At 37.9% G+C, this 26,769-nt stretch overlaps 3 protein-coding genes and 1 long non-coding RNA gene across 8 annotated transcripts in view; 2 read left to right on the top strand and 2 right to left on the bottom strand.

The window, feature by feature from the left end:
- The window catches only part of LOC112965991 (disintegrin and metalloproteinase domain-containing protein 9-like), a 22,265-nt gene extending 15,561 nt beyond the window's left edge, over positions 1–6,704 (top strand). Inside the window, exons 13-22 of the mRNA XM_026065594.1 lie at positions 621–710; positions 1,262–1,457; positions 1,576–1,681; positions 1,882–2,056; positions 2,645–2,725; positions 3,340–3,445; positions 4,428–4,560; positions 4,959–5,018; positions 5,984–6,040; positions 6,584–6,704. Of these exons, the coding sequence (XP_025921379.1) occupies positions 621–710; positions 1,262–1,457; positions 1,576–1,681; positions 1,882–2,056; positions 2,645–2,725; positions 3,340–3,445; positions 4,428–4,560; positions 4,959–5,018; positions 5,984–6,040; positions 6,584–6,662 (1,083 nt within the window). The 3' untranslated portion in view covers positions 6,663–6,704. The remainder of the gene's footprint in view (positions 1–620; positions 711–1,261; positions 1,458–1,575; positions 1,682–1,881; positions 2,057–2,644; positions 2,726–3,339; positions 3,446–4,427; positions 4,561–4,958; positions 5,019–5,983; positions 6,041–6,583) is intronic.
- On the bottom strand, positions 1,971–8,675 carry LOC112965994. The gene is made up of 3 exons (XR_003253465.1): positions 8,623–8,675; positions 6,599–6,704; positions 1,971–2,040 (listed from the first exon to the last, which is right to left on the bottom strand). It is a non-coding gene; the product is annotated as an uncharacterized LOC112965994 (long non-coding RNA).
- Positions 8,396–11,364, top strand: PSTK (phosphoseryl-tRNA kinase). Its single transcript, XM_026065599.1, has 6 exons — positions 8,396–8,698; positions 8,899–9,190; positions 9,602–9,800; positions 10,253–10,328; positions 10,827–10,920; positions 11,146–11,364. Exons 1-6 carry the CDS (start codon positions 8,480–8,482, stop codon positions 11,343–11,345), a joined length of 1,080 nt encoding a protein of 359 aa, XP_025921384.1. The 5' UTR covers positions 8,396–8,479; the 3' UTR covers positions 11,346–11,364.
- On the bottom strand, positions 11,318–26,662 carry IKZF5 (IKAROS family zinc finger 5). Of its 5 annotated transcripts, none has more exons than XR_003253463.1 (8): positions 26,343–26,662; positions 25,113–25,178; positions 23,935–24,029; positions 23,446–23,609; positions 22,985–23,167; positions 17,600–18,478; positions 12,749–12,953; positions 11,318–12,049 (listed from the first exon to the last, which is right to left on the bottom strand). XR_003253463.1 is itself a non-coding variant. In XM_026065596.1 (6 exons), exons 4-6 carry the CDS (start codon positions 23,576–23,578, stop codon positions 17,535–17,537), a joined length of 1,260 nt encoding a protein of 419 aa, XP_025921381.1. In that variant the 5' UTR covers positions 23,579–23,609; positions 23,935–24,047; positions 25,113–25,178; positions 26,343–26,661; the 3' UTR covers positions 12,996–17,534. The 5 variants fall into 5 exon arrangements, 3 of the variants coding, with proteins under 3 accessions (XP_025921381.1, XP_025921382.1, XP_025921380.1); XR_003253464.1 differs by having other exon boundaries at positions 11,734–11,819; XM_026065596.1 differs by lacking the exons at positions 11,318–12,049; positions 12,749–12,953 and having other exon boundaries at positions 12,996–18,478; positions 23,935–24,047; positions 26,343–26,661.
- Between the last annotated feature and the right edge of the window lie 107 nt (positions 26,663–26,769).

The raw sequence follows: 26,769 nt of genomic DNA, 5'->3' as shown, positions 1-26,769 counted from the left end.
ATAGAAGACACTATTAAACTCTCTAGCACTTATTGGATTCCTAACTGGAACCCTTAAACTTAACCCACAACAAAGCTACCTTTAATAGTCGTATTCACATTGTCACAATGTCTGTCTCTCAAAGAATGGGATATTTGACTCATTCTTTAGGAAATGGAAGTTTCTCAGACCACGAGCAAATCAAAAGGCTGTCAGCAAATCCAGGTTCCATTGTATAGGTCTTCTAACTCATGAAAAGATACCAACATTTTTCTACATCAAACTATAAATGTGGAGGAAAATTAAGATGGGAGGGGCAATAGGAAGTGTTTCTTAGAAATCAAAGAGTTTCTGCTTCTTTTAGTGTCTATTTAGAATGTAATTTTCTCCTATATCCCTGTGTCACAGCCATCAAAATAGAAGTTTTCTTACTACAAGAAAACTTGTAGTAGGAAAACACAGCCAAACTGTATGCTGGGGTCTGTTAGAACAGAAGGGTCTCAACCTCAGAATATGAAAGAGAGAAGGTGTATTTAATGTTTGGTTTGTCCATGCACTTAGTTTGATGATGTACTTCCCAATTCTTTAGCTGTATAGTGAAGTAAAAACATTGTATCCCCATGTTTGTGGCTGTGTTTTAGGAATGTACAAATCCTTGCTGTGATGCTGCAACCTGCAAACTCACGTCTGGATCACAATGTGCTCAAGGGCTGTGTTGTGAAAATTGCAAGGTAGGCTGTGTTGTATTAAGATAAATTGATACTAATTACTAGTATTTTTTTTGTTTTTTTTTTAAACATAAAACAATGTTTTAAAAAGAAGTTATCTATCGTAGTGTCTCTTGACATATTTTCACATTATCAAAACTACGCTCCACAGCAGAGAGCATGTAAGCAGAGAATTTGGGTCTGATGACTCTTGGCCAGTGGCTTAGAAATCAAATGTCATCTCTGTGTCATCCCTTGTAGGAGGCAAGACTAATTAGGTGACTCAAAGCAGTGATCTCCATTGTGCAAGCCCAAGCTTCTCTAAAGTCTCTAATAGTTGCCTGTTTTTTAATTTGTGCTTGTGTGTGTGTTTTTACAATCTACCCTAGTCCCATGCAGGCTCCGCTGTAAGATTTGTACATATACCACCACATGAAATTGAGGGAAATTCTGGACATTCATTGGGTACTGATCTGAAGAACTATTTTGTCTTCCTTAAAATCAAAAATGCTTCCCAGTTGCCATTGTTTCATGTTAGAATTTCTGCTGTGCAAAATAAAAGTCTCTGTTTCTAGTTTAAAGTGGCAGGAGCAGAATGTAGGTCAAAAATGGATTTCTGTGATCTACCTGAATACTGCAATGGAAGCTATGCCTACTGCCCAGATGATGTTTATATCATGAATGGTTACCCATGTAACAACATGAAAGAATATTGCTACTATGGAGTATGCCAAAGTTTTGATTCACAATGTGAATCCATATATGGAAAAGGTATTTTTTATAATTTTATATTAAAAGACTCCTAATAGACATTTCAGATTTTTATTTTTCTTTCTTATATTTCTAAGACAGTGTGATGGCCTACTAACATTTGCAATTATTCTTACAGGGGCACGAAAAGCGCCTGATGTGTGCTTTGAAAAAGCCAATATTAAAGGAGATAGGTTTGGAAACTGTGGAATGAGAGGTGGAGTATACAAGAAATGTCCTGTTCAGTAAGTCACCAGCAAATAAAAGCTAAGCCTAAAACCTTCAATGTGAAAAATTTATCTTGTTACAAACTCTTAAGAGCATGAGACTTAAGAGAAGAACATTTGCTTGAAATGCAAGCTGAAAAGTTCTACTGAACAGTGTGTTTGCACTGATACTGTTTCTTTCTGTCACCGTTTCTCTGAGTGTCATTCGTTCATTACAGGCATAGTCTATGTGGCAAGCTCCAGTGCACTTCTGTTAGTCTTCAAAATCTTCCTGTTTGGAGTGTTGTCAACAATGCGTCCGGGGTTTTATGCTGGTCTTCTGACTTTGACTTAGGATCAGATGTCCCTGATCCTGCTCAAGTTCATGAGGGAACAGCCTGTGGAGAAAGGAAGGTAAGACAAATCACAGCAGCATTACAGAATATGTTCCAACAACTGCAAAGTTCTCCGTAACTTTCTAAATGTTAAGCTGCATTGCAAATTTTCTTGTAATAATGTAGGCTAAAAACATGCAAAATACCTGCCTTGTAAGGAGATTGAGTGTTTGGATTAGCCTTTGGCACTTCTGCTACAGAAAAGCCTTTGTTTTGCTCCTTCGAATTTTACTTACATTTACCTGAGAGAGAAAGTGCTAGGAATCACCATTTCTTTTCTCTCATTTGTATACAGTAATAGGATAAAAAATCTGCTTTTTCAGCTATGCACACACACAAAAATTAATTAGCTCTTTAAAAACTTGATGCTACAAAGCAGTGGGCTACATTATCAGTTACTCAGATTATTTCCATCAAAATGCAGTAAAAGAATTTAAGACAAATACAGCTATAAAGTTGTGAAGTATTGACTCTCCTACCAGCCCATTTTCTTGATATTTAAGTAAAAGCTGTAGCCTTTTAAACATATGTATTTTTAGAGCATATTTATAAAAGCATAGGATTTTTTTTAAGTTTTGTCTTTAAAGATACTGAACGCTTTTTGCAGGCTTGTGTCAATTTTGAATGTGTTAATGCAAGTTACCTGGGCTACAGCTGTGATGTAAAGCAGAAGTGTAATGATAATGGGGTGAGTAGATGGTGTTTTCATGCCATTTGTGGAAGACAGGGATAGGTGCAAAATCCCTGCATAAAACCAATGAGCAGACAGATGGCTTTGCTTTTTTCTGATCTTTATTAAAAGTCAAGTCCACTTTTTTATCTGTAATTCATATTGTTAATATACCGTAAACCTCTTAACACTAACATTGAAACACATTTTCTTCTTAATTTCTCAAAGGAATCTTCTTCTATTTCTGAGTTGTGCAATCGTAAAAGGAAAATACTATTTTGAGAAGGACAGTCTAATGATTCTTGATTTATATTTCTCTGCCAAAAATTAAAATGGGGTCCAGAGGTTGTAAAACTGAGAAGCTTTTATTTGAACTGTACTCTATTGCAGGCAGATAACAAAAAAGGATTAAATGTTACGGACTTGTGGCATCAGTATCACTCACGGTGTTTTGGGATGTTATGGAGGGGAAGAGCTTATTCCCAGACAGTGCTCCTTTCTCTATGTAATACTTGTTTCCACATGCAATTCTTAATGTGGAACTCCAAGTATCCCTTGGAGGTTGAAAGTGGCCACTTTCCTTTGAAAAGAGGTGTTGTCCGTGTGGCTATTCTGTGTTGTATTGACTGCAGGTGTGTAACAACAATGGGAACTGCCACTGCAATTACGGATGGGCACCTCCTTTTTGCGACCAGCCAGGCTATGGTGGCAGTGTCGACAGTGGTCCAGCTCACATAGGTAGGATGCTGAAACTGTCTTTCATTCTGCCTCCAGTGTCTGATAAAATAACCTACTACACAGGGTTTTTTTCACTCTCCTTTATTTTTTAACTGTTTTTCTACTGCATGGAACACTCAGTCATGGACTGACTTGGAGAATGAACAGGATTATCTGATGTGTAGATCTGTAGACTTCAAGGAAGTTAGTGCAGGAGAGAATTTGAGCTCAAGCCTATTTTGTCTGAGATAAAAACCAATACATTAATTGTTTAGAATTACTGTTACATATTTAAAATATGAGTTATGACAAAAATAGATGTCAAGTAGGAAGACTATAGCTTGAGAATGAAACAGCAACCCTTATGTATGGAAAAGGTCTCACTGAGACCCTTTGAGGGATTGAGAGGGATTAAGGAGGTGCATGCAGCAAGCAGCACTTGGCTTATCTAAAATTTTAGAAATTCTACAAAGGGAAAATGGAGTAAATTTTGCTGGCCTTTAGACTGAGAGACCATGAAACCTCTTTTCCCTCTCTTTCTTTAGAAATGAGGTTCATCATCTGTAACTTTGGGAAGCAAAAACCAATTCATATTTTATCAAATTTTACCAAATTTATATTTTGGGAAAGGCAAAACCCCTGGTTTTGATTTGTTAATAGCTTAAGAAGACAAAGCTCATGCAGATCAAGTATGTGTAAGCATATACAAAATGAATTTGTCTGATGTAGAGTTCTTCAAAAAATATGTGGAAAAGGAAAACAGTTTGTATGTCATACAACATGGGGTGGGAAGGAAGGAAGAGGAACTTGTGGTTACATAAGGCCAAATGCTGCTCTTCAGATTCAGAGCATTTTGTAAACTTCAGTGGTGCAACTCATTTTCATCTATAATAATTTGAAGATTGTAGTTTTTACAGCAGAAAGGTGTTTTTTAGCAGCAAAATGTTTTAATGTGAGATAAATGAGAAAATTGTTTCGCGTGATTTCAATTATTTTTTTCTAGATACATCACTTCGAGATGGCCTGCTTGTGTTTTTCTTCCTTGTGTTGCCAATATTGATTGTTATTGTGATAGCAGTCATTAAGCGGGATGCAATAAAAAGAAGGTTTTGCAGGAAAAGTAGAAGACAACAAAGGTATTGCTTTATTACAAATGGGTATTTCAACACTTGAGAGCATGCTCCAAATTAACTCAGCAAGGCAATTAGAAGCATTATATATACAAAGAATATTGTACCTACTACAAGACTGCCTTGCTGCTAGTAATGTAGGTAGTAGTGTTAATCCAGATGCTCCAGCTGTGAACTCTCAAGTGTTTTTTTCCTAAAATATATTGCACTTTCCTAATTGTTTTTCATAACTGCATTTCATGGACACAGGGGAATAGAATAGTGAAATTATTTGCCAAGGCCAGAAAGTAGTGGAGTCAGAGGCCAGATCTTTAAGCTGTAGCCTAGTCCCTCGAAATACATTGCTTCCTTGAATGTAATTAATCCAAATGGTGATTTTCATGATGACATGAATTTTATTTCAGGGATAACAATGTGCAGCAACCAAAACAAAATAATACAAGTCAGAATACAAGAAAAAATGAGGTAAGACAGATACATATTTGCATTATTTCGAGTATTCCGAATTATAGTGTGTTTTCTCTAATGTAGTTACTGATGACTTTGTGATTTTTTTGATACATTAATACCATCAGAGTCTCCAAGTATTTAGAAGAATTTATAATGTGCTAGACAAGACTTCCGTTTGGGTGGACGGACCTTGGGTATTATGGGATGGAACAGGCTCCTACTCAGCAGAGCAGCCGAAATAAGTTTGCACCTGAACTCTGCCTCTGTATATGAGAGAAGTTGCCAAGCCAGGCCATGGATCTAGTTCTGATAAAACAAAATAAAAATGAGCAAAACAAAATGTTGTGAGAGAATATGAAGAATGTCACAGGAAGTGAAAGTAAGCTCTGAAATACCATTAGCTTAAGGATTTTCAAATTAAAGAGTATTTCCAGAAAGTAGAAATGTGAACATTTAATTAGAATATTTAATAGGAACAGCTTATTGGGAGACTTGCAAAACTACTTATTTCTCAGACATCCTTGTGTTGTGCTCTTGGGCACATAAATGTTACCTCATTTTACATAAATGGAAAACTGAAGCATGAAGAGGTTAGGTGGCTTATCTACTGCCCTTCCAAACATCTGATGGATAAGAGAACAGAACTCAGAATTCCAGATTTCCTCCTCAGACCCCCAGTTCTGCCTGAAGCTTCACACGCAAATTGTACTTGCATCCAGATCTCCTCCAGGCTGCTTTGTTTTCCACCACCTGTATTGCCTATAATTGACCTAATATTATGTTTTGATGGTGAAAAACATTGCCTTCATTAGCACATGCACATCCCCATAAACATAAGTTTGGGGCTTTGATTTGTTGTAAAACACTGACCGCAATAAATTTGTATATTATTTAGTTTTATTTATCAACTAATACTGAAAAAATAGCCACACTTTGAAATCTGTGTTGTACACTAACTTGTTTTTCTGCGATATCTTTTCCAGTCTACCACATCAAGTCCTGATTTTTTTACCATATCACATTTTCCTAGTCCAAGGTTTGTAGTTTTTAAATGCTTCTTTACTTAATGTTTCCTGTGTATGCATTACTGTATCGCTATAAGCAAGATGCCTGAAGTCTTACGTCCTGCTTAGTGGGATTTTTCAGACAGCATCATGAGATAAAACAGCAAGGTTTCCAATCAGTATGTATGCAACTGCAGAAGCTGGTCCAGTCCTGCTTTAGAAATGGCAGGTCTTCTCCAAGCAATCTAGTAGATTTTTTTTTTTGCCTGTATTTTCTATGTATAGTAGATTAAATGCATGAAGGAGAAATGCTGTTTTACTGCTTGTATAGAAACCAGCATAATGGGACATGTAAATGCTACCAAAGAGGGGTGTGTGTGTGTGTACGTACAATGTTTACCAATGGGTGGTTAAGTGCTAGATGAGAAATATGTTGGCAAGATGGATATGTACAATGTTTACAAATGGGTGGTTAAGTACCAGATTAGAAATATGTTGGCAAGACGGACTTTCTAGCTGTAACCAGTTGTCTCAAGTCTTGAAATACTTCACAAAATGTGTTTTTCACACTTTAGGCAGCCAGTACAAACCCAGTTTCCTGCAGTTCCTTCAGGACCTCCACGACGCACAGTCCCACTTAGACCAGCTGTCTGAAAGTTTCTTGAAAGCCCTCACCAGTTCAGACAATTAACTTATCTGAAAAAATATGTGAAAGGTAAAAAATAATGGAATGCTCTAATATTTGTTTTCCTATCACAATAAGAAGATTGGAGTCCTCCAGTCCCTTTCTTATGCAGTCAAAACACTTTCTGAAAGCCCGTACCACTGGAAGACTTGATGTTCAGAGACACTGAACATAGGACTTCACAATATCCCATTATTTTACTAAGAGCTGCTAGTGATATTTGTGTCTCATCTACCTCACCTCTCTTTTTTTAAATCAAAGGCCTAAAGTTCAACTTCTGTTAGTTTTTATCTAATAAACAGCATCAAGAAACAGAACTCTTCCAAAGTGCAGCCTTACTTGCAGCCCAAAGAGAAGTGCATTCAATCATTTAATGGACATAATTTATTCACCTCTAGTCATATGCTGCAGCAAAAATTATAACATAGATTGGCCTCTTAGGAAGCCTCTGGCCTGTCTACCTCCTGGGCTATCCTGGAAGCTGTACGCTGCCTAGAACCTGGGTGGCGGCAGCTCAGTGCAGCCCGTACCTCTTACGCTGAGTTGTGGATAGTTCCTATACTGTTGCTCTGAGCCTTTTCTTCAGTGTAAATATATCAAAGCCGGGATCGGGATCCCACCTCTCATAACATACTGGTCACATCACTCTTCGATTCTGGTAGTTTGTAAAAATGGCCTGATAAAGGGACCCTAATGAAGGAAAAAACTCTGTGGAGAATAAATCTGAGTCTAAAGAAAACAAGCTATCTCTGTTCTTATTGATAATGTGGCATATCAAGAAATATGTTCTACACCTTAACAATGTTTTAAATGTTCACTAGTTACTACAGCTTGAGATTTTTGCTAGAGACAGGTTGTTACAAAAAGAACAGCTAATTTCTGTAGTTCTAAATGTGACAGTTAGGAAGTGGTACTGATTTAAAAGAAAATGTATGAGATTACATCATTTGTCAGAATGGCAACTAAGGGAAAAGAACCTATTATGTAGACTGAGAATAAAAACTCACTGGAAGAAACAAAATGATACAGATCATCCTTCTTTGTACGTAGGAGAGTGCATTGCGCACTGATTGTGTTCATGGGTAAAGGCTAGGAATACAAGGTAGCAGCAACAGTGAATACACTATGGAATCAGCTCCCAAAGAAAATAATTCTAATCCCTTAGATGGTTATTGTGCGTAAGAGCTGGGCGAAAGAACGCAAAACCTCCTGCAGCCAAAAACCTGCACTGGCAAGGAGCATCTTCCAAATAAGTGATGTCTTTCTTAATTCCTGAAAATCTGAAATAATTGTAACTATTAAATATTCCTATCATTCAAATGTGATTAACAAGTGTAATATTAATAAAATTTATTCATCCATGATTAAACATCAGTGTCAGCATATGTAGTAGCATCCTGATTTTATCAGCCTAACAAAAGAAGTCACTTATTTTTTTTCGAAATGGACACATCAGGAATCACTGGACAATCTCGCACTTCTGGTTTTACTAAAATTTAGCATTATATTTATTATCAAAATCAAACTGGCCTAAAACCGATGTTTCACACGTGTGGTCGCGGCGGGAGGCCGCTTAAGCCGCAGCGCCCCGCGCCCCCCCCCCACCACGCCTCAGCGCCGCCTCGACGGCGGCGCCTGCACAGCGACTGCGACTACGCCTGCGCAGCGCCCGCCCCGCGCCCCCACCCCGCTGCCGGCGCGTGCGCGTCACCGCCCAGCCGTCCCGCGCCCTGCTGCTGCGCATGCGCTCGCCAGCTCCCGCCTCCCGGGCGACCCCGTGCCGGCGATGGAGCAGCGGGAGGCCGCCGGGCGGCGACGCGTGGGGCTGTGCGTGCTGTGCGGGCTGCCGGCGGCGGGCAAGTCCACCCTGGCCCGCGCCCTGCGCCACCGCCTGCCGCGCCGCCAGCGCTGGGACTGCGCGCTCCTCACCTACGATGACCTCATCCCGCCGGAGGCCTTCGGCCCACCCGCGCCGGAGGCGGGGCTGGCGGGACAGACCCCGTTGGTCAGTGCCGCTTTCCTCCTTCCTATTGGGCGGCATCGCTCTCTCGGCTCTCATTGGCCAGTCGCGGGCGTTCCAACCTCAGGAGCCTTATGGGGGGGGGGGGGGGGCGGCCGTTAGCGGCGCTGAGGGGCGGCTCAGCGGCGCGCGGGGCGGCCGTGCCTGAGGGACTCTTTAACCCGTTTTGTTCTGTGATTTCCTAGCTCTCTCGCTGGAAGTTGTACCGGCATGAGTTGTTGCAGTACCTGGAGCACTTCTTGCAGGCTCTTATCAACGGAGACCGTTTGTCAGCCCCCCCAAGCAGAACCGAGTCGACGTGGGAGAGCTTCGTTGCCTGCTGTGAAGGGCAGGGATTGCTCTCCTCGCAGGGACCTGACGCCGGAGCTTGCCATTACTTGACAGACGTAGCCACTTCGAGACCACTGTATTTTATTTTGGATGACAACTTTTACTATCAAAGCATGAGATATGAAGTGTACCAGCTGGCTCGCAAATGTAATCACACTTTATTCTCCTGCATATGATTGATGTAATATTTGGATGCTCTAGTTGTTTTCAGCTTTATAACAAAATAACTAACTAGCAAATAGTGCATTTAACTGCCTTTTTTAATTACTCTTGCAGAACATTTGGTAGTTCTTAATTGCTAAATTTCTAAAACACACTAAGCAGAGATGTCTGTTACTATTTTATTAGAAATTGTTAGTTCATATAAAGCTTTTGTCATATCTGTTGTTCTCAGAAATTATAACTTGAGCAGCCTGCAAGGCAAAATTGTTCATATTCTTCTAGGTTCAGAACTAGTATAGAAATTGCTAGTTCATATAAAGCCTTTGTCATGCATGTTGCTCTCAGAAATTATTACTGAGCAGCTTTGAAGGTAAAACTGTCTGTTTATATTTTTAGATTCATTGAGCTTCTGCCAGTTATTTTTAGAGTGTCCACTTGAATGGTGCTTGCAAAGAAATCATTTAAGAAGTCATCCTTTACCTGATCAGACAATATATCTAATGGCAAGAAAAATAGAAATGCCAGATCTTGAGAATAATGCTTGGGAAAAGAACAGCCTCATCCTGAAAAGCTTTGAATGTACTTTGGAGGATAAGTATGTTACTGTATTGATGCTTGAGTTTTTAAATAAGATCCCTTTTCATAAAAAGGCAGGTAGAACCTTTTCGCTATATCTACAAAGTATGTAGAAAATATTCTGTTTGGGGATTTTTGGAAGACATACATACAATACATACTTTTCAGTTGTTTTGGAAACTCAGTCATCATCCTTTGCAGAGTTTATACTATTATTAGCTGTATTTGTAAACACTTGTTAAACTCATGTAAATTGTCTGAAGCCTTAAGACTGGAAAACAACGGCTGTGGGTTTAGTCATAATTATTTTCCATTTATCCTGCAGTATAACTATTATCTCACTGATTATCTCACAAATTTAACTGAAAGTTTACAAGGTTTTTTCTGTGATGAGATATTTAATGAAAAATGATGAAAAATTAACCAAATAGTTTCACTACAGATATGTTTTACTCTTGCTTGTGTTCTTAGTTTGCAGATCATTCACTTGCTGGCCAATGCTTTGGAAAATCCAGTGAAGCAAAATGAGGAAAATACAGAGCAAAAGGTAGAACTATTTGTCTTTAAGGTTACGATTCTTTCAGATGATAATGAATGAATGAATAATTTATTCCTGAATTGTGTTCTTATCACCATGATGACAAAAGTTGAGAAATGCCTACTGCAGTTCTTGATTGCAAAAGCATGTACATAAGAGTTAACGATATTTGAAATGGGTGCTTCTTTTACCTTATTCAGTTAAACCACTAAACTACCTCTAAGCGTACTGTTGTATATTCTACAGTAGTAAAAAGAATGCCTCTAGGCTGCCACTCCACACAATGAGGAAAATAATGTTCACTTCTGAAAATGTCACGTGTACCTGTCTCTGGGGGTCACCCAGATATATGTTTCAGAATCCAAAGGAGCTGTGTTTTCCTGTGCCAGTCACTGAGTTGATGCTGATATGTTGCCTGCTTTTGAAGAGTACTTCAGTTGATGAAAAGCTAAATAAAATTTAACGTGTTTGCTTATATTCATCCTTTCTGCTCATCCTTTTGGACAGGAAGTAGATCGAGCAATCTGTGCAGCTAGTACTGTCCATCAAGCTGATCAGACTTTCAGACGAATCATCTCTCAAACAATGAAGGACGCAAAAGGTAGGCATAGCATGTTCTAGTACTTGCAGTTCAGCTGGCAACATAAGATTGAACCCGTGAAATTCCTTTGGGGTAAATAATTAAGGAATCGCCATCCTGTAGGTGTGATTGAGGCAATCTCCTTTAACGTCCTGTCAAAGATAGGTTCGGATTCTGCAAATATCTAAATCTGTAAAACTTGTCTTTACACTTGAGTATAAAACTACAGCTTTAACTTTCTTTTAGATAAAAATGTACGCCCAAGTGATATGAAGAGCCTGGCAGAAGAACTCAACAAACTCAAAGCAGAATTTTTAGAAGATTTGCGACAAGGAAGTCATCTGAAAAATAAGATTTGCCAGCAAAATAGTGACCCTGTAACAAGTGTAACTTCTTCATTCCAATATGAGGCAACCAATGTAGTCAATAAATATATTTTAAAATAATGACATGTAATACACTTTTTCAGAGTTAAGAGTATTAAAAGTGTAGCATGGCTTTTAGCAGTACTGCTGAAAAAATTTGAGAGATGAAGCTTTCTCTGAAAGCTTGTGCCGTCGCATAACACCTGTCCCTGTATTATCAAACAGAAACCTGGTCTAGCATGATGTGTTTGATTTTTGAAAATCAATCCAACAAAAAAAATCATTAGATCTTTAGATTTAAATTTCACAGAATCATAGAAAAATTAAGCATGGGAGGAACCTCAGGAAGTTATCTAATCCAACCTCCTTCCTGAAGCAGGGCTAACTTCAAGCTAGATCAAGTTTCTTAGAGCCTCATTAAGCTGAGTTTTGAAGAGCACCTTTGCTTTTTTCCTTACCTGTGTGAGTTATTTTCTGCACAAGAGCAGAGCTTCACCTGTAGACCTTCTGATGATCCTGATGGATAGGAAATTTTCTGATGCATGCCTGAAACTCCTGACAAGAGAAAATAATTTGCTGCTTAGGTGAATGATCTGGGCTACTTTAAGAAGTGGGGAAGAAAAACAGCAAGCTTTCATTCCATGTTGTAAGGAGTCTGCTCTGAGAACGTCTGTTTGCTTCAGCTACTTAGGGGACTTCAGTAAAGGACCATTTCATTTCTGGATGATCTGCTCTGCTATGTCAAAACTGGTGTGGTCCTGAATGCTTGTACAGCTCCTAAGTGCCTAGGAAGGTATAAAAACAAGAGGTTGGATGGAGTTTAGGATTTCAAGCATAAGGTAGCATTTATACAATTCACTACAGCATCTAAAGTCAGACACCTAAGTTCCTCTCAAGCCCCGATTTAGTTTCCTAACTCCCTTTTTTGGATCAGGGTCTTGACCTCTCTCTGCTTGTTTCCCTGACAGCAACTTTACAAAGAAGAGTAAGAGATTTGAGATGCATTTCAACTTAGGCTCCCAAGAGTTGTGTGCACATATATGTGCATGTGTGCGTATGTGCATAAGATGAACTCATGTCCAAAAGAACTTAAAAGTTTGGTGTTGCCTTGAATGTTGTGATGAGTAATACACACAGAAGTTCCATATGCAGTGATGACAGCCTTACTGTGATAAAAACTGATTTCAGACATGCAAACACTGTTGATTGATAATATGGAAATACAAAAATAGTATGAGAAGGCATTTGGAAGATGAGCAAATACGAATGATGATATGAAGGGAGGGAAAGTGTGAAGAGTGTCCTAGTTCAGCTCTAGAATTAAGTATTTGCAACTTAAGAAGCAGACAAAAATAAACATACTGTTTCCCCTTCTCCTCTGATATGGTAATTCACCTAAACGATCATAGATACTGCTGAAGTCCACAGCTCCTTGGACTCCACCACTTGTATTTGCAACTTGTCCTAGAGGTGCCTTGACTTACCTGATGTGGTGAATCTTGGAGGGAAACACGAGCTGGTTGTTACATGCTTGCTCTCCAAATGTCCTAATCTCTAAAGACCAGATGTATCAGTTCCAGTTTTGTAGCCCACATACAATCATGAGTGCAAGGGATTCAGTTGAAATAATTCAGTGCAAACTATGAAAGTCAGTACATGGCTTTCCAACAGCAGCTCACCAGGATCCAGCTGTTGGAGCATATGCAATTTTAAGAAGAATTAACATTAAACTTAATTAGAAAGTGTTATTTTATTCATATCTTACAAAAGCAAAGCTTCACAACATGAACTACACTAGATATAGTCAAGTTATTTCAGAACTTGTCTTCTGAAAACATTCACTACACAATAAAATTTATTTTACAACTCTAACAGCTTTCATTTTTGCATACAAAATATGCTCTTTACATTGAAATACATATTATTAACAAAGCAGGTACTTAGAAGCACATACACAAAGATTGCTCAATGAAAAATGCTTCAGCAGGGAATAGATTTTCCTGCAGCAGAACATTCATCTGCTGTAGATCTTAAAAGAAGCTTAAAATTAATGGAAAACTTGCCAGTGAAGACTTCTAAATTACATTCCCTTCGTCAAAAGAAAAAACAAACAAGCAAAACCTCAAAACATTCTGGAACAAAACAAATAGCAACAGATCACTGCGCTAGAAAACACTGTCGAAACGTGTCTTCTAGCACTGAATTTTATGTTAACATGCCAATCAACATTTTATGTCAAAATCATCTTTATCTAAACATTGTATCTGTGAAAAGTCAGCTATTATTCCCTGTTAAGCTGCTCCACAGCTGGTTTAAGTATTAACAGAGATAGATAACTAATCTACCAACAACTTGGTCTAATATTTGCATGTTTGGTGGAATATTCAGTCTCAAAATACTAAGTCTGCATTAAGAGTACTATAAATAGTGCACGTTAAAAAAATGTCCAAAAAGCTATAAAATAATCTATTACAATTAAAAAAAAAAAAAAACTCCACAAAGCTAATGTTTTCCAACTACAAAACTTAACAGAATCAAGCTGTGGAAAAACTTCAGCTCATCCCCAAACTTTCCTGTTAATACAAGTTAAAAAGCTAATCAGCACCTTATAATATATTATAAGGATTTGTTTGTTTTGTTTTTAAGTTAGTGCAGTGTAGCACATGGAAAACTCAATATGGAAAGTCCTGCTAACCTAAGGCTCGATCCTATAATTCCTCACAAGTATCCCTCCTTTACTCTGAATGAATAAGGTTTACTTGCGCAAGAATTATATGGATCATACTCTAAAACAATTTTGCAGAATTAATTCTGCTCTTTAAATTATAGTAAATGATATATACAAAATCATGAAAAACTATTATGCAAATGCACCTTCCAAACATACTCAGTAGTCAGAAGGAAATAGGTATAGTCAAGGTACTGTTTGGCACAACTGAACACACAGTATGATGTTGAAGAACTAAGAATCCTAGTCCAGAAGCTGACTCCCTGTGAAGGACTAGGAAGTCAGCGGGGATCCAACCCACAGATCTGGTTGCAAAAGGCATGATGCCAAAGCCTGTTGCCTCATAAGAATTCCCCCTGCAAATGGGAGCTTGCACAAGGGAAGATGTTAAACCAGTTTTAAAGTGTTCAAAAGTTTTTAGATGTCCAAGCGAATTCTCTTTTCCTTGGGTACTTTGAAGCAGAAAAAGTGATATTAAATCAGTAGTTTTAAACTATTTCTAAATAACTTGCAAGGTTTGGGGTTGGACTTTTTTTTTGTTTTACACTGAGTTCTGTTATTAAGAACATGATACAGTTCATCCTCAGTATAGGATCCTCTCCTGAATGATGGCTCCTTTTCAAAAAGATAATGCAGGTGTTCTCTTACTACCAGCTACGTCTATTAGTGACCTAACTATTCTTTTATCTAAAATGTCTTCCAGAGGCATCACTGTTCACAAAACCATTTTACTAAATTGCCAAAACATTAGCCTACATACAAAAAAGAAAGTCTAGAATGTTTACAGGCACTGCCAATGAAAGCCCAAATGGATCAGAAACTTTGTGAAAATGGATCAGAAATTTGTGAAGAATGGAAGGCTCAAATGTCAAACATTTGTGCCCAGAGTTAATAATCTCCCTACTGATGTCAGGAGGGAGAAAGACTGGAACCACAAAACAAAGATACCGTAGCTGTTGTAAGCTATCATTCAGTATTGGAAGGTACGCCTTGTAGCACCAGAATCTGAAATTAGCAGATCTACTGGTTTCTTTATTGTTGCTAGAGCCTAAGGAAAGTTTGCATTAGCTATCACAAGGCAAGGAAAATTACCTCAATGATTTACTCAATGTAATGGTCTTCAACAATAATGTTTATAGTTTTAATATTATATTTTAGCCAAATTTAGGTTTTAAAATGCAGAAAAGATAGGCCAAAAGAGACCTATTATTTCTGTATTATTCTTTGACCAGAAGTGTCATGTTACAAAATTGGTACAAGAGCAGTAACTTCCAAACAACTGGATTCCAGTTCAGACAACTTTATTGTAGTCCTTAAAGTAAAAATGGACACTCAAGTGTATGACTCCAGGTCCTCTGCACATCAGTTTATGCGTACAGAGTTGGTGTTTTGGCTATAAAATAAATTTTAAAAAGTATAAAGCAACAAAAGGTATTTGGGGATCATGAAGAGTGTCGTTATGAATCTACTGTATTGATGACTGAAAGTGGAAATCACATCTTGGTTACGCAAATCCACTAAAATGGATTTTGAACCAGGCCTGCCTGAAACCAAAAACTTATTTTGAGAATTGATAGCATGTTATCATTAATTTTGCAGTAAATTGGCATATTTATTATTTTATCTCATAGCCACTAGACTATGTGCTGACAATAATCCAGTTCCTTCAACTGGTTAATGGAAAATTCAACAGCAGATAAGCTAGATAAGCTATGTGAAGAGAAACATGTATTCAGTTCCCAAATTTCTAATTCACTGAAGTGAAAATTACTGCTAAAGCTAAAGCTTTCAGAAGGGTGTTTTTTCCTGCATGTGGATCTTAAACTGAAGTCATTGCAAGTTTATCCACTGGCCTCAGGAAGCTTTAGCTCCCATGACAATGTCAATCTGAACAACCCAAACATTTGCTATTCAGATTCCAACCTCTGACTCCAGAACATCAGTAATACCTTGTTCCTGCCTTTAGCAAAACATTATATGCTGTCATATTTTGCTGATATTAAAAAGGGAATATAAGGGGAGGTTTCATTTGTCTTAATGCAAGTAAGAAACTAAGGTAAAAGTGCATGTCTAAATATGGGAAAAGTAACGGTTCTTCACTATTTTGAAACATTACAAATTCCTGTGTAGCATATCAAGAGCTTTTATTAATTTTGCTAGGATGTTTTATTTAGGTTTATATTAAAGTGCCTGTCCATTAGCCTAGGTGCTTTTAAAGTAAGATGTACAGTATAAAAAAATAAAATGAACATGTGCAATGGGCTTCATGTACATCTTTAGTTGCCATTTGCCACCTACAATATTAATAACAATGACTTAAAATGTAGTCACCCAATATCCCTTTGCCTGCCTACTACATAAACGGTTCAAACCCACAAAAAAGCAGAAATCCTTCCCCTATTTTCTGGCATGTCCAAAAGGGTAACAAATGTGGGGCAGACTGACAAGACAAACTGAATGCCAAGTTAGCTGAAGTTTACCATAAACTAGATTACTCAACTTCCAAACATATAGGCAATCTACAGTTTTAGCTTGACCCAAGACAAAACTGAACAAACTATTTTTAATTTGTAAACTTCTTGTTTGTTTCTATTAGAACTTCTATCAGCAAGACAGAAGTCTAATTGTGCAAATTTTTAATATGCGTACAAATCAGTTTAAGGCAGTTAAACATCTCATAGAATATGTATTAGTTCTACAAGCTCTTCATTATGACCAGTTGTTTAAAAATTGCCTCCTTTAGGAAAAAAAAAAAAAAAAGACATTTAAAGCTATTTGGTAAATAGTTTAAAATAAGGTGACATGTTTAATTTTTCTTTTACGCAATTAGTGACTGACAAGAAAGTATGTCCCATTTTTTTTGCTTTTTTTTCCTACTAGAGATTCAGTCACAAAACGTTATCTTCTAGTTTTCTGCTGAGTTTTAAAAGTAACAACTAAAGTAGTGTTTGAGGCCTAGCATGAAGAGTTTAGACTATACTAAGCAAAAACTTACTATTAACTTTCCAGATTAAAGTAAGTTTTAAATCAAATTGTATTTGTATGTGAAAGTTGCTTCTAACTTAGAAAGTCTGTTTTTCCAGTTTGATAATAGCTAAGTTTTTAAGGATAAGTCTGTCTCCAAAGTAACCATACATTCATTGCATTAACCTTTCACATTTTATGGTTACAATATTTTATCTTGCCTGGTAAATAGTTTGATAATTGCATCCTATGTTTCAGGACACATATTCTGCATCTACATTTATAGAATGTTTATTGGTATTTTAAGTGCAATCAACTTAAATTTAACAAACAAAACATGTAATTGCATTCTAATTCTTATAGCATTCTCAGCTTTTTTGAAAGACTATATAATAATGACCACCACATCTTACAAAAAATTTCCCTGGCAAGTTTTATGACAGCATAGAAATAAATTTGCCTCCTTTGTCCAATTGCTTAATGTGAAGATTCCTTATGGAAATGAGCAAGCTTTCCTTCAGCAAGTATGAAAAATATACTGTAATATGTTAAAAAACTAAATGAAAGCATGTTCTCAGTCAATGCTGATTATGTTGGCCTCTTGCAAAATGGCAAGCAAAGTCATACTTATTTTTACACTTACACCCACATATGTTGCACTGAAAAGGATTTTCAAACCCATGACATCCCATGTGAATAGTATAAAGGATATTGTCCGCAAAATACATGTCACAGTGCTGGCAGTGATGCAGAAGCTGAGGGTCCTGAACTGGAAGGGTTGGAGCTGGAGTACTTGGTTGACTGTTACTTATGCTGGGAGTACTGGTGTGGGCACTGCGATCACTGCTTGGACCTGCCACCGGACTATAGTTCCTTTGATTGTGTGTAGGCCGAGGATCTGGGCTGGTTGGAGATGAACTTTGAGGAATATTTGTTGACACAGCTGAAACTACTGCAGGTGCAGCAGGCTGCTGTATCATGAAAGGCTTTTCATCTTGACAGGAGACAACATCAGGAGAGGCTGGATTTTGGTTTTCAGGTGGCAAGCTAGATAACTGTCCAGCTAACGTAGACAGCTGATTTAAAGGATTATCTACCATAAGGTCTTGTGGATCTCTTGGCAACCCACTGCTCTGGGTTGGTTTTGTCATACTCTCATATGCTTCAGTCTGGATATTTGGGATTTCATGAGTGAAATCATTAAGGTAGTCTGGTTTCTGAACCACCATGGAAGGTGGACTCAAATTAATTAATGCTCTTCTGCTGTACCCCAAATTGCTGGTCTTCTTCTGCAAAACCCCCCACATTTTCTTGCTGCTTAGGGAAGACCTTGTACCCTTGATAGGCACCATTTTATGTTTACGTCTACGGTGATGAGATAAGTTGCTTCTGTCACTGCAGCGGAAGGAACACAATTCACATTTGTATGGTTTTTCACCAGTATGCGATCGCATGTGAGCTTCTAGATGACGTTCGTAAGCTGATGCAAATGGACATAAATGGCATCTGTGTGGCTTCTCACCTGGAAAATTAAGAAATATTATACTATAGCATTTTCTGGAGTGTTTGAAAAAGCTTTTCATGCAACAGAGAGTTGTTAACTGGGAGCTCTAATTGAACAGTTCAAATTCAGCTCCGGAGACACTGCTAGTTCTGAGTTTAGCTGGGTATTTGGTAGAATAGTAGAGTAAGTTGAGATATCTCTGCTTTCTTAATAAATAGGAGTGAGCATCTGGAAAACTGTTCCCAGAACTAGCAACAACAGATACCCTGACTAGTAACTGCAGCAACGATGCCAAGGTCTGAATGCAATGATGTTTGAGTGGTGCTCTTAGTAGATCTAGAGTCTACCTCAGGTTTAAAGCACATAAGCAGTTGACTACAAAAAGGTGTGTACGACACTGTAATTGTTCTTAATGATATTTGTGTTTAAATGTTGAGAGAAGGTATCCTTTTGATATCTTCCAAACATTCCTATAATGTAATCATCCTGGCACTACTATCTGAATAACACACATACACATGCACGCACCCAAGAACTGAATTTTCTAAAAGGATTCTGTGGCCAAAGAGCTATTAAAGAAAACAAAGGCCAGCTAATCCCTGGACAACTGCATGCTCTCTCAGAGGTGGTAGTTGAGTTTTGTCCTTCCTAAAAGTTTCGGCTTTGCTCTTCTACTAAACAACATTTAGATTCATTCCCGCTAATGCTTTTTAAAGTCTTTAAGAAACTTTCAAACAAGATTATAGGTCAATGCATTTGTAACACAATACTTTGGACTTTTAATCTTTGTTTCACAGAGTGATCTTTTAGGAGTTTTTAAGATAAGAGTCTACAATGTCAGAAATGCCAAAAGCATTTGATACATTTCAGCACCTGAGTATGTAACAGCCTCTTTGTACTTACAAGATTAGGCTCACATCTAGAATGAAAGGTCAATTTCTAAATTACTGTTATGCCAATGGTTCTCCTACAACTCAGCATGACAAACCCAAAAAATAAGAGTGTGATTCTTGTCTTCGGTCTTAAAGTTCTTTTGAAGCATTTTATACTATTGTATAAACAGGACAATACATTTATTTTGTGGCTTTCAAAATCTATTATCTAGAATGACCGTGAAAGCTAGAGGTCTGAATGCAGTGAGGGCCACTATTACACTGCAAGTGCCACACAAGCCCTGTAAGATGGCATATGACTGATACAGAAAGACAGGAAAACCTTACCATGCTGAGCATCCCATCGTTTGGAACCACAGCCTGGGATACTGAGTACAGAGGGGTTTTTTCCTCTGGCTCTTCAAGAAGAAAACAATTTCTGTGCTACCTCTAGTTACCTTATTCACACCAACTGAAACCACAATTTTTCTATGAGCATATATGTGTGTGTGTGTGTGTGTGTGTGTGTGTGTACACATATGTAAAGATCTGGTATAAACAGCCACGTAAAGACTGAGAGAAACTCCCTGCATATAGGAGCAACGTCTACACGAGTGGCTTACTCCATTCTAGACTGGTTAGACAGAGATAAAGATCTGCATCCCATGTTGCAAGTCTTTAATCCAACACAGCTGGTGAATTAATTGTGCAGCTGTTAGACTCAGCATTCATTTAATTCTGCAGTAAGTTACACTTAAGCTACACTTAACAGTTGTATGATCATGCCTGGGTCCTCATTACTTCGGCAAATACTGTGCTGCACTTCCACGTTATCCAGGATGAATTATCTGTTTACTTACATAACTTTTAGTGCTCTGAGGCTAATGGTCAGCTATCATTTCCCTGTTTTAATGCTGATTCAGTCACTCTGAGCTTTCATAGTCCATGCAAGCTGTACATTAGCCTTTTGTCATGCCTCCCAACCATGTTTCTGAGCAGAACCACGCTCAAATCTTGAATCTCCTTGCCCATAAGTGAAGAAAAACCTTTCTTATTCTGGAGTCCCTTGACTCTGTACAAAGAAACAAAGTGAGTCTTTCCGGAAGAGCTATTAGGGTAATGGCTAAATGGTGGTACCAACAGGGCACCATGCAGTGCTGTATTAAAATTAAGGATATGAAATCTATTGTAAGAAAGCAAACAGGAAACAATACAGAAAAGGGACTCTCAGATAGCCTGAGATTCCTGTCTATATTGTAAAACTGAACAGATTGGGATAGTGAAATGAACTGTTGTCATTGTACAGTCATTGGTACTGTGGTAGGCATCAGACATCTGAACCAGTAATCTGGCTATAAAGCATTCATTGTATGAAAATGTGTCCAAATTACAGAAGCTCTTTGATACACAGAAGACTGACATCCCCTGTACCTCTCTCTCACTGCTAGTCAGCTTTCTGTAACTGAAGTAATTCAGACTGCATGATTTTGTAGCACACGGTGATGTATGCCTTCAATTCGGCTACCTTTTCCTAGCACCTTTGTGAAAGTTTCTTTGATCAAATGAGTCATGCATATATCCTCCAATTCTAGGAATACCTGCAGAAGCACTGACACAATAGTCCGCCCACATGGAAAGCTCTGTTCTTCCACTTTTTCCCAAAACATGAAGTCAGAGCTACCTTTTTATTTTAAATAAAGGCATACAAAGCACCATTACATTTGCATGCTGCTTGTCTCCTTCTCACCATCCCATAGTTCAGCTGTGGTATACTGCTGACAGCATTATATATTATGACCATGAGAAACAACTCAAAATGTTAGTTAAGGCACAAGCCCAAAGTATTATGCTTCACCCTAAAAAAAGGGCTTTCCCATTAACTTAAGTTGCGTAGCCCATGAAGTGCTTGCAGCTGAATAACTACTGTTGGGTCAAAAATTCTTGAGGACATTTCTTAGCCTCCCAACTTTTGGTTGCAATCTTTCTTGCTTTTGTACACATGCTGAAATAGTCAAAATTTGCAGCACGTACTGCTCTGCTACCTCAAGCCACTCAGTGATCTCTACTACCTGAAGTAGTCGCAGGATAATAACACATTTTGAAAGCACGAATGAATGGTCAACCTAAGATCTCAGAGTATAATAAAGGTAGACAACTTCCTATAGTAAGAGAAGGAATGCTGACACTGTACCAGTACCCACATTCTGATATTTAAAGCAAGAAAACTTGATTTTGCTTTCTAGTACAGCTGAAATTTATGATGTTTGATGTTAAGTAACAATGTGTTATTTCTGTTGTTCCATCTGAGGAACCTCATGCATACAGACACATCCAAAAAAAAAAAAGAAAAAGAAAAAGAAAAAAGATTCAGCAAGCACCACACAATACTCAGTATACTCTAATAGCAATTTATGCTTCCTGTCAGAGCGCTAGCAGTCAATCTACTTGTGTGCACAACTGGCCAGTAGTAACTGAGGGCTTGGGGATGTGAGTTTTTAGATGGCAATAGCTATATGCTACTGAAGACCTGGAATTTGGAAGTTGATGCATTACCTCTGCAGCTCTAAGTACCATTTGTCATCCTGAAGCGCTGCATTTACTGCTTTAAATCTGCAGTATGTTTTTTTTCCCCACTAGATAACCCTGGTTTCACAAGTCCAGAAATGGCACTGTGGAGAGTAAAACTCTTAAAAGTAAAACATCTCTCCTGTTGTCCACATACCATATGAGACAAATAGGTAGATGAAGCTGTAGCTGCTGCTGCTTTATCAAAAAAAAAAAAAAAAGTCAAAAAAAATTGTTCAAAACACACTGCTGCTTTGCAGATCTGCAGTGAGCCGTGTGTCAGAAGTGTGTCAAATGCAGGTGCACAAGTCGCAGTATTTTCTTCATTATTAGAACTACACAAAACTTTCACTGGGAATCCAAAAATGGCAACAGCTACACATAGAGGTAGCTCATGGTAGCACAAAGAGGAATTTACAAGATTTTCAGTCTGAACCTCAGAACTCTGATTTCTAGCTGCTTGTCCCTTTCTATCCCATCACACATTGTAGAAACAAGTCAACACTGCGAGGAACATGAAAGGAGCACCAGCTTCCCAGGAATATATCCCAGGAGTTTCTGTGCAGAAGCAATGGTTTACAGCACAGTGAGCATATGACTAACAGCAACTGTATCTAAAGAGATAACTATCCAAGTTGCAACAATATGTTTTCCTTTAAAGCAAGTCCTAGAATGCCATCTACACAAAACACTGGAAAAGACAGAGTTAAAAGTTTTCGGACAGTCCATACACCGGCATACTCAAGACCTATAACAACTTCCATTCTTTGGAAAAACACATTTTTTTCTTATTGCTATAGTTAACACCCATTATGTCTTCTGTATCATTTTAGTATACTAGGTAGGTACTAAAGTAAGACTTTAAAAAGACTTTTCACTTCCGTTTTCTCTCAACTGCCAAAAAGTCGGAGCTGATTCTGTGAACAGTTTAGGATATTCTACCTTCTATTGTGAGTTTTGCTTCTAATTGTTGAGTAACTCTAAGAACTAGCACACTGCTTGAAGATGTAAATTGCTCACATACAGATCATCACACTGAGGTAGTATCACAATGCCTCACAACAAACTACTGCAGAATATTTCATACCTGTATGAATTCTGATATGCTCTATGAGCCGTGCCGTTCCTTTGCTGGCATAGTTGCAATATCGACACTTTAACTTTCCATCGAATGTCCTTTCAAACCCATCCACTAACATTCCTGAGTTTTCATCCAGTGAGACTTCAACAGAAGGATGATCTAGCCCATTCTGATCACCTTCTGTCCCAGCTGCAAATAATGCAACAGAGATTTTGACTGAGAATCACTGGAATACTATGTACAATGACAACAGGCCAAATATCTTATGCATTTTTACACCTTTGGTCTTTAAATATACAGAACTATGATCAACAAACCTTGATTAAAACAAAGATACATACACATCTTTTAGGAAAACTACTACCAGAAAAGTTCCCATACAACCGTAGTCTGCATAATTATCTGCAATGTAAACAATGCAGTCATTCTCAAAAAGGTAAAATTTGACAGCACTGAAATTAGCTTACCTCCCTGAAGAGTCTCTGCTTCCTTGTCTCCACTAACTGATCCAGAAATCATATTTACATGGTGAGTCTGCTGGGTAAGGTATTCCTGAAAATCTTTTACGAAGTCCAGAGGTTCTGGTTTCTTTTCACCCATATTCACACTTTAAGTCTACAATCTCTTCTGCCTGGAAGCAAAAATATCTTCAAATCACAAGCGTAACTAAATTTGAATGCATTCAAAAAAAAAAAACTTGTTTCTACAAGTGAAGGATTACTTCTATCATGTTAAATAATACAATGTAACTGAATACACAAATTGACAACCATAAGAATATTATTTTTAGAATCCTTTACTCATTAAAGACCATCAAATATCTATTACTGGGGAAGCAGTTTTTAGCAACAGTAATGTAAGGACTATATAACATAGGATAAAATGAAATAACAATCAAAAATCAACAAGACATTACTTGACTTGCTTTAAAACAACAACAACAAAAAGGGTTGCACCTGAATTTCAGTTCCCTGTTAAGTAGCAGACATGCTCCAAAAGGTACTCCCAATAGGTCAGATTGAAAGCAGAGAGCACAGCTCTCCCACTTTCCCTGGAAGGAAAAAAGAAACTATAAAGCTGTTATTCTCCCCCATCCCCAGGAGCTGTAAGAAAGAAGCTTGGGAGAAAAGAAAAAAAAAAAAAGACAAGTCCTAACACTTTACTGCTATAAATTTTATTAAAGCAATTTTATTTCCAGCAGGAACTTTTCAAAAACTGCATCCACTACTTACTCTCACTGATAGTCTGAGAGACTCAAATATTTTCTCTGGTGAACAAATGGTTCTGCAAAACCCAGAGTTTGGGAAGTCAGTCATGGACAACTGTAATACAGTCTCTGATGTTGGCAAACTGAGTGAATGTGACTGATTAGCAAGGATGGAAAGAAGTCTTGTACAAAGCGATACTGCAAAGTTCTCTTATCCTAAAATTTTAGTGTCCTACTCTGTATAAGATATAAGATGTTAATCCATTTTATTATTTTGCATTTAAGTAATAAAAATATTCACCAGACGTCATTTGTCATAATCTTTTGCAGTACTGTAGATGACATCATTAGAATCTCAATTTGCAATGAATTTGTGAGGATGGAACTTAGGACTCAGTCTGAAAGACTGCAGAGAGTCACACATGCTATTATTACTGCTGACTGCAATCAGAAATCATTTATAATGCTACTCTCTTAATGAGAAAACCTTTTTGTTTTCCAATAGTTACTATACAAAATGTTAAAGTGACCTCAAAAACCCCAGTCCCAAATTCAAGACCATATTAAATAACAAACATGTTTTCCTCTATTTTCAAAATTATTTACAACTATTAGTCAATTTTGTTACTCTGCAATGCAACTCCAGTAGCCTAAAAGTATAAACTAATCCATTGCATATTGCTACTTTGTTCTGCTTGTTAGGTATAACTGAAATCAGTTTTGTCTAACTTTTGCAACAGGTGTTTCTTAAAATGTGTTATCTGTGCTTCTGAAGTTAGAGGATAAAACTCAGCCCTTCACAGATGCCATTTTTGGCATCCAGACAAGTATATTCTTTCACATCATGCCTGCGTATGCTCAACCATTATCATTGTTACCACTGTTAAATTAGTTCTGAACACATCTTGACATATCAATTTTTCCTACCCTCTTTCAGATGTCACCAGTCTCCTCTAGGCTTAAGTTAATTTGTTTTCCATTTGTTGGGGTCTCCTGCAATAAAAGATACAAGGGACATGCATTAAAGATACAGAAGCGGTATAGAGGACAAAGTAATGTTGAGTCCTGGCCAGGGCATTTTTCAGCAAATTATAACAGTAAGAAATAATAATTTAAGCTTAAAACACTTTATATGCTGAATGGTTCAACGCAAATCAACGCAAAAAGGTCCATATTTTCACAGAAGAACCTGTGTATCCCTTTTTGTAAGGCATAAAAACTTAATTGTTTATCTTATTTAAGTTTTAAAGAAAATTACACATAATTTTAAGAATCATATTGGGAGAAGACATGATTTTGGGGATCAACTGCATAAAAACTGTGTTCTCTGCGTCATCAATTTACTTCACAGAAGTCCATCCTTTTTTAAATGTAGATAAATTGCTATAATTTAACAACTGTCTCAAACATCTACATTTGTACGTGCAAAAAGATCTTCTGTGACTTATGTGAGCCACTTTATACACAATCATTTTTTTGTTTTGTTTTTCTTACAGAGACACAACAGACCATTCCCCTTTTCAGCAGAGAATGATATAGATCAGATATTTGATACATCACTACTGCAAACTAATAAATACAACTATTGAAACCAGAGCAGACCAGCTCACATTCCATGTATCACATCCAACGATTTAAAGTTCTACTTATAAAGAACAGTTATTACAAAGAAAAATAAGTTTTGTGCATAGACAACTACATCTTCTCCAACTTTAAACTGCTGCATAGAACACTAGGCGTTGATTTTTCTACATGGGTGCAACAATTCAATTTAGCATGAGTTACAGCTCAGATAATGCTAAGTATACATCTAAAAAGTGCTGTAGGATGTGCTGCTATGAAAGGCAATGCTACAAATATTTTGTCTAAAGAATTTTACTAATAAATAATTCATATGTAATAGTAAAAAATAATTTATGCATAGTTTTAAACAGTAGTTTAAAAGCATACTTAATAAAAACTCAATCATACTTCAGGAATTATGTTTATAAGAGAATAAAACAGTATGACTGCAAGCACGTATTTGCATCCCATTTCCTTGTAAGGAAATTGGGGGGGTGGGGGAAAGAAGGAGGAATCTCCCTGTCACAGTCTCATCTATTCCATTACAAATCGCTTAAAATGAAAGAATCAAGGAGGAAGGATCCAAAACTTCACCCAAATCCAGCAACTCATGTTCTTTCACTTTTTTTCTCAGGAAGTTTCATGTGTAGAAAGGAAAATAGGAATCTCAGCCCCCTGAAGCGTTTCTAGTTGCACTGCAGAGTTTCATGATCAGCCAACAAAGATTACCAACTCCCTCAACGGCACCCACGCTTTCTGCATGGCAACTTTCTAAGTGCAACGACGGCGCACAAATATGCCAAGATTTCCTCCACTTTTATCAGATCTCAGCTTCCCACGCGCGCTGCCTGGGAGGAAAGCTGACATACGGTGGGAAGCGGCACCACCAAGGGAGACCGCCGAGCAAACTTCGGTCCCTCCCCCTTTAAAAGCAGCCGAGAGCTCGAGGGGCGGCACGGCGACCCGTGCCCGCTCCCGCAGCACCGGCCGGCGCGGCGCCGCAGCCGCTCCGCTCCGCTCC

Source organism: Apteryx rowi, unplaced genomic scaffold (genome assembly GCF_003343035.1).
Source record: "Apteryx rowi isolate R43461 unplaced genomic scaffold, aptRow1 scaffold_23, whole genome shotgun sequence".
In the NCBI taxonomy this organism is placed as follows: Eukaryota; Metazoa; Chordata; class Aves; order Apterygiformes; family Apterygidae; genus Apteryx; species Apteryx rowi.
The sequence above is the reverse complement of the archived record's forward strand: the minus strand, read 5'-3'. Positions and strand labels throughout refer to the sequence as shown.

Bases quoted from the DNA above. Each gene is read 5' to 3' on its own strand.
- IKZF5 (XM_026065596.1), bottom strand. From the start codon at position 23,578: ATGGGTGAAAAGAAACCAGAACCTCTGGACTTCGTAAAAGATTTTCAG. The intron at 23,168-23,445 runs GTAAGCTAATTT...CATTATTTGCAG, and splicing joins AGCAGAGACTCTTCAGGGAG to CTGGGACAGAAGGTGATCAG. The intron at 18,479-22,984 runs GTATGAAATATT...TTAATTTTCCAG, and splicing joins GCATATCAGAATTCATACAG to GTGAGAAGCCACACAGATGC.
- PSTK (XM_026065599.1), top strand. From the start codon at position 8,480: ATGGAGCAGCGGGAGGCCGCCGGGCGGCGACGCGTGGGGCTGTGCGTG. The intron at 8,699-8,898 runs GTCAGTGCCGCT...GTGATTTCCTAG, and splicing joins TGGCGGGACAGACCCCGTTG to CTCTCTCGCTGGAAGTTGTA. The intron at 9,191-9,601 runs GTAATCACACTT...TTATATTTTTAG, and splicing joins GTACCAGCTGGCTCGCAAAT to ATTCATTGAGCTTCTGCCAG.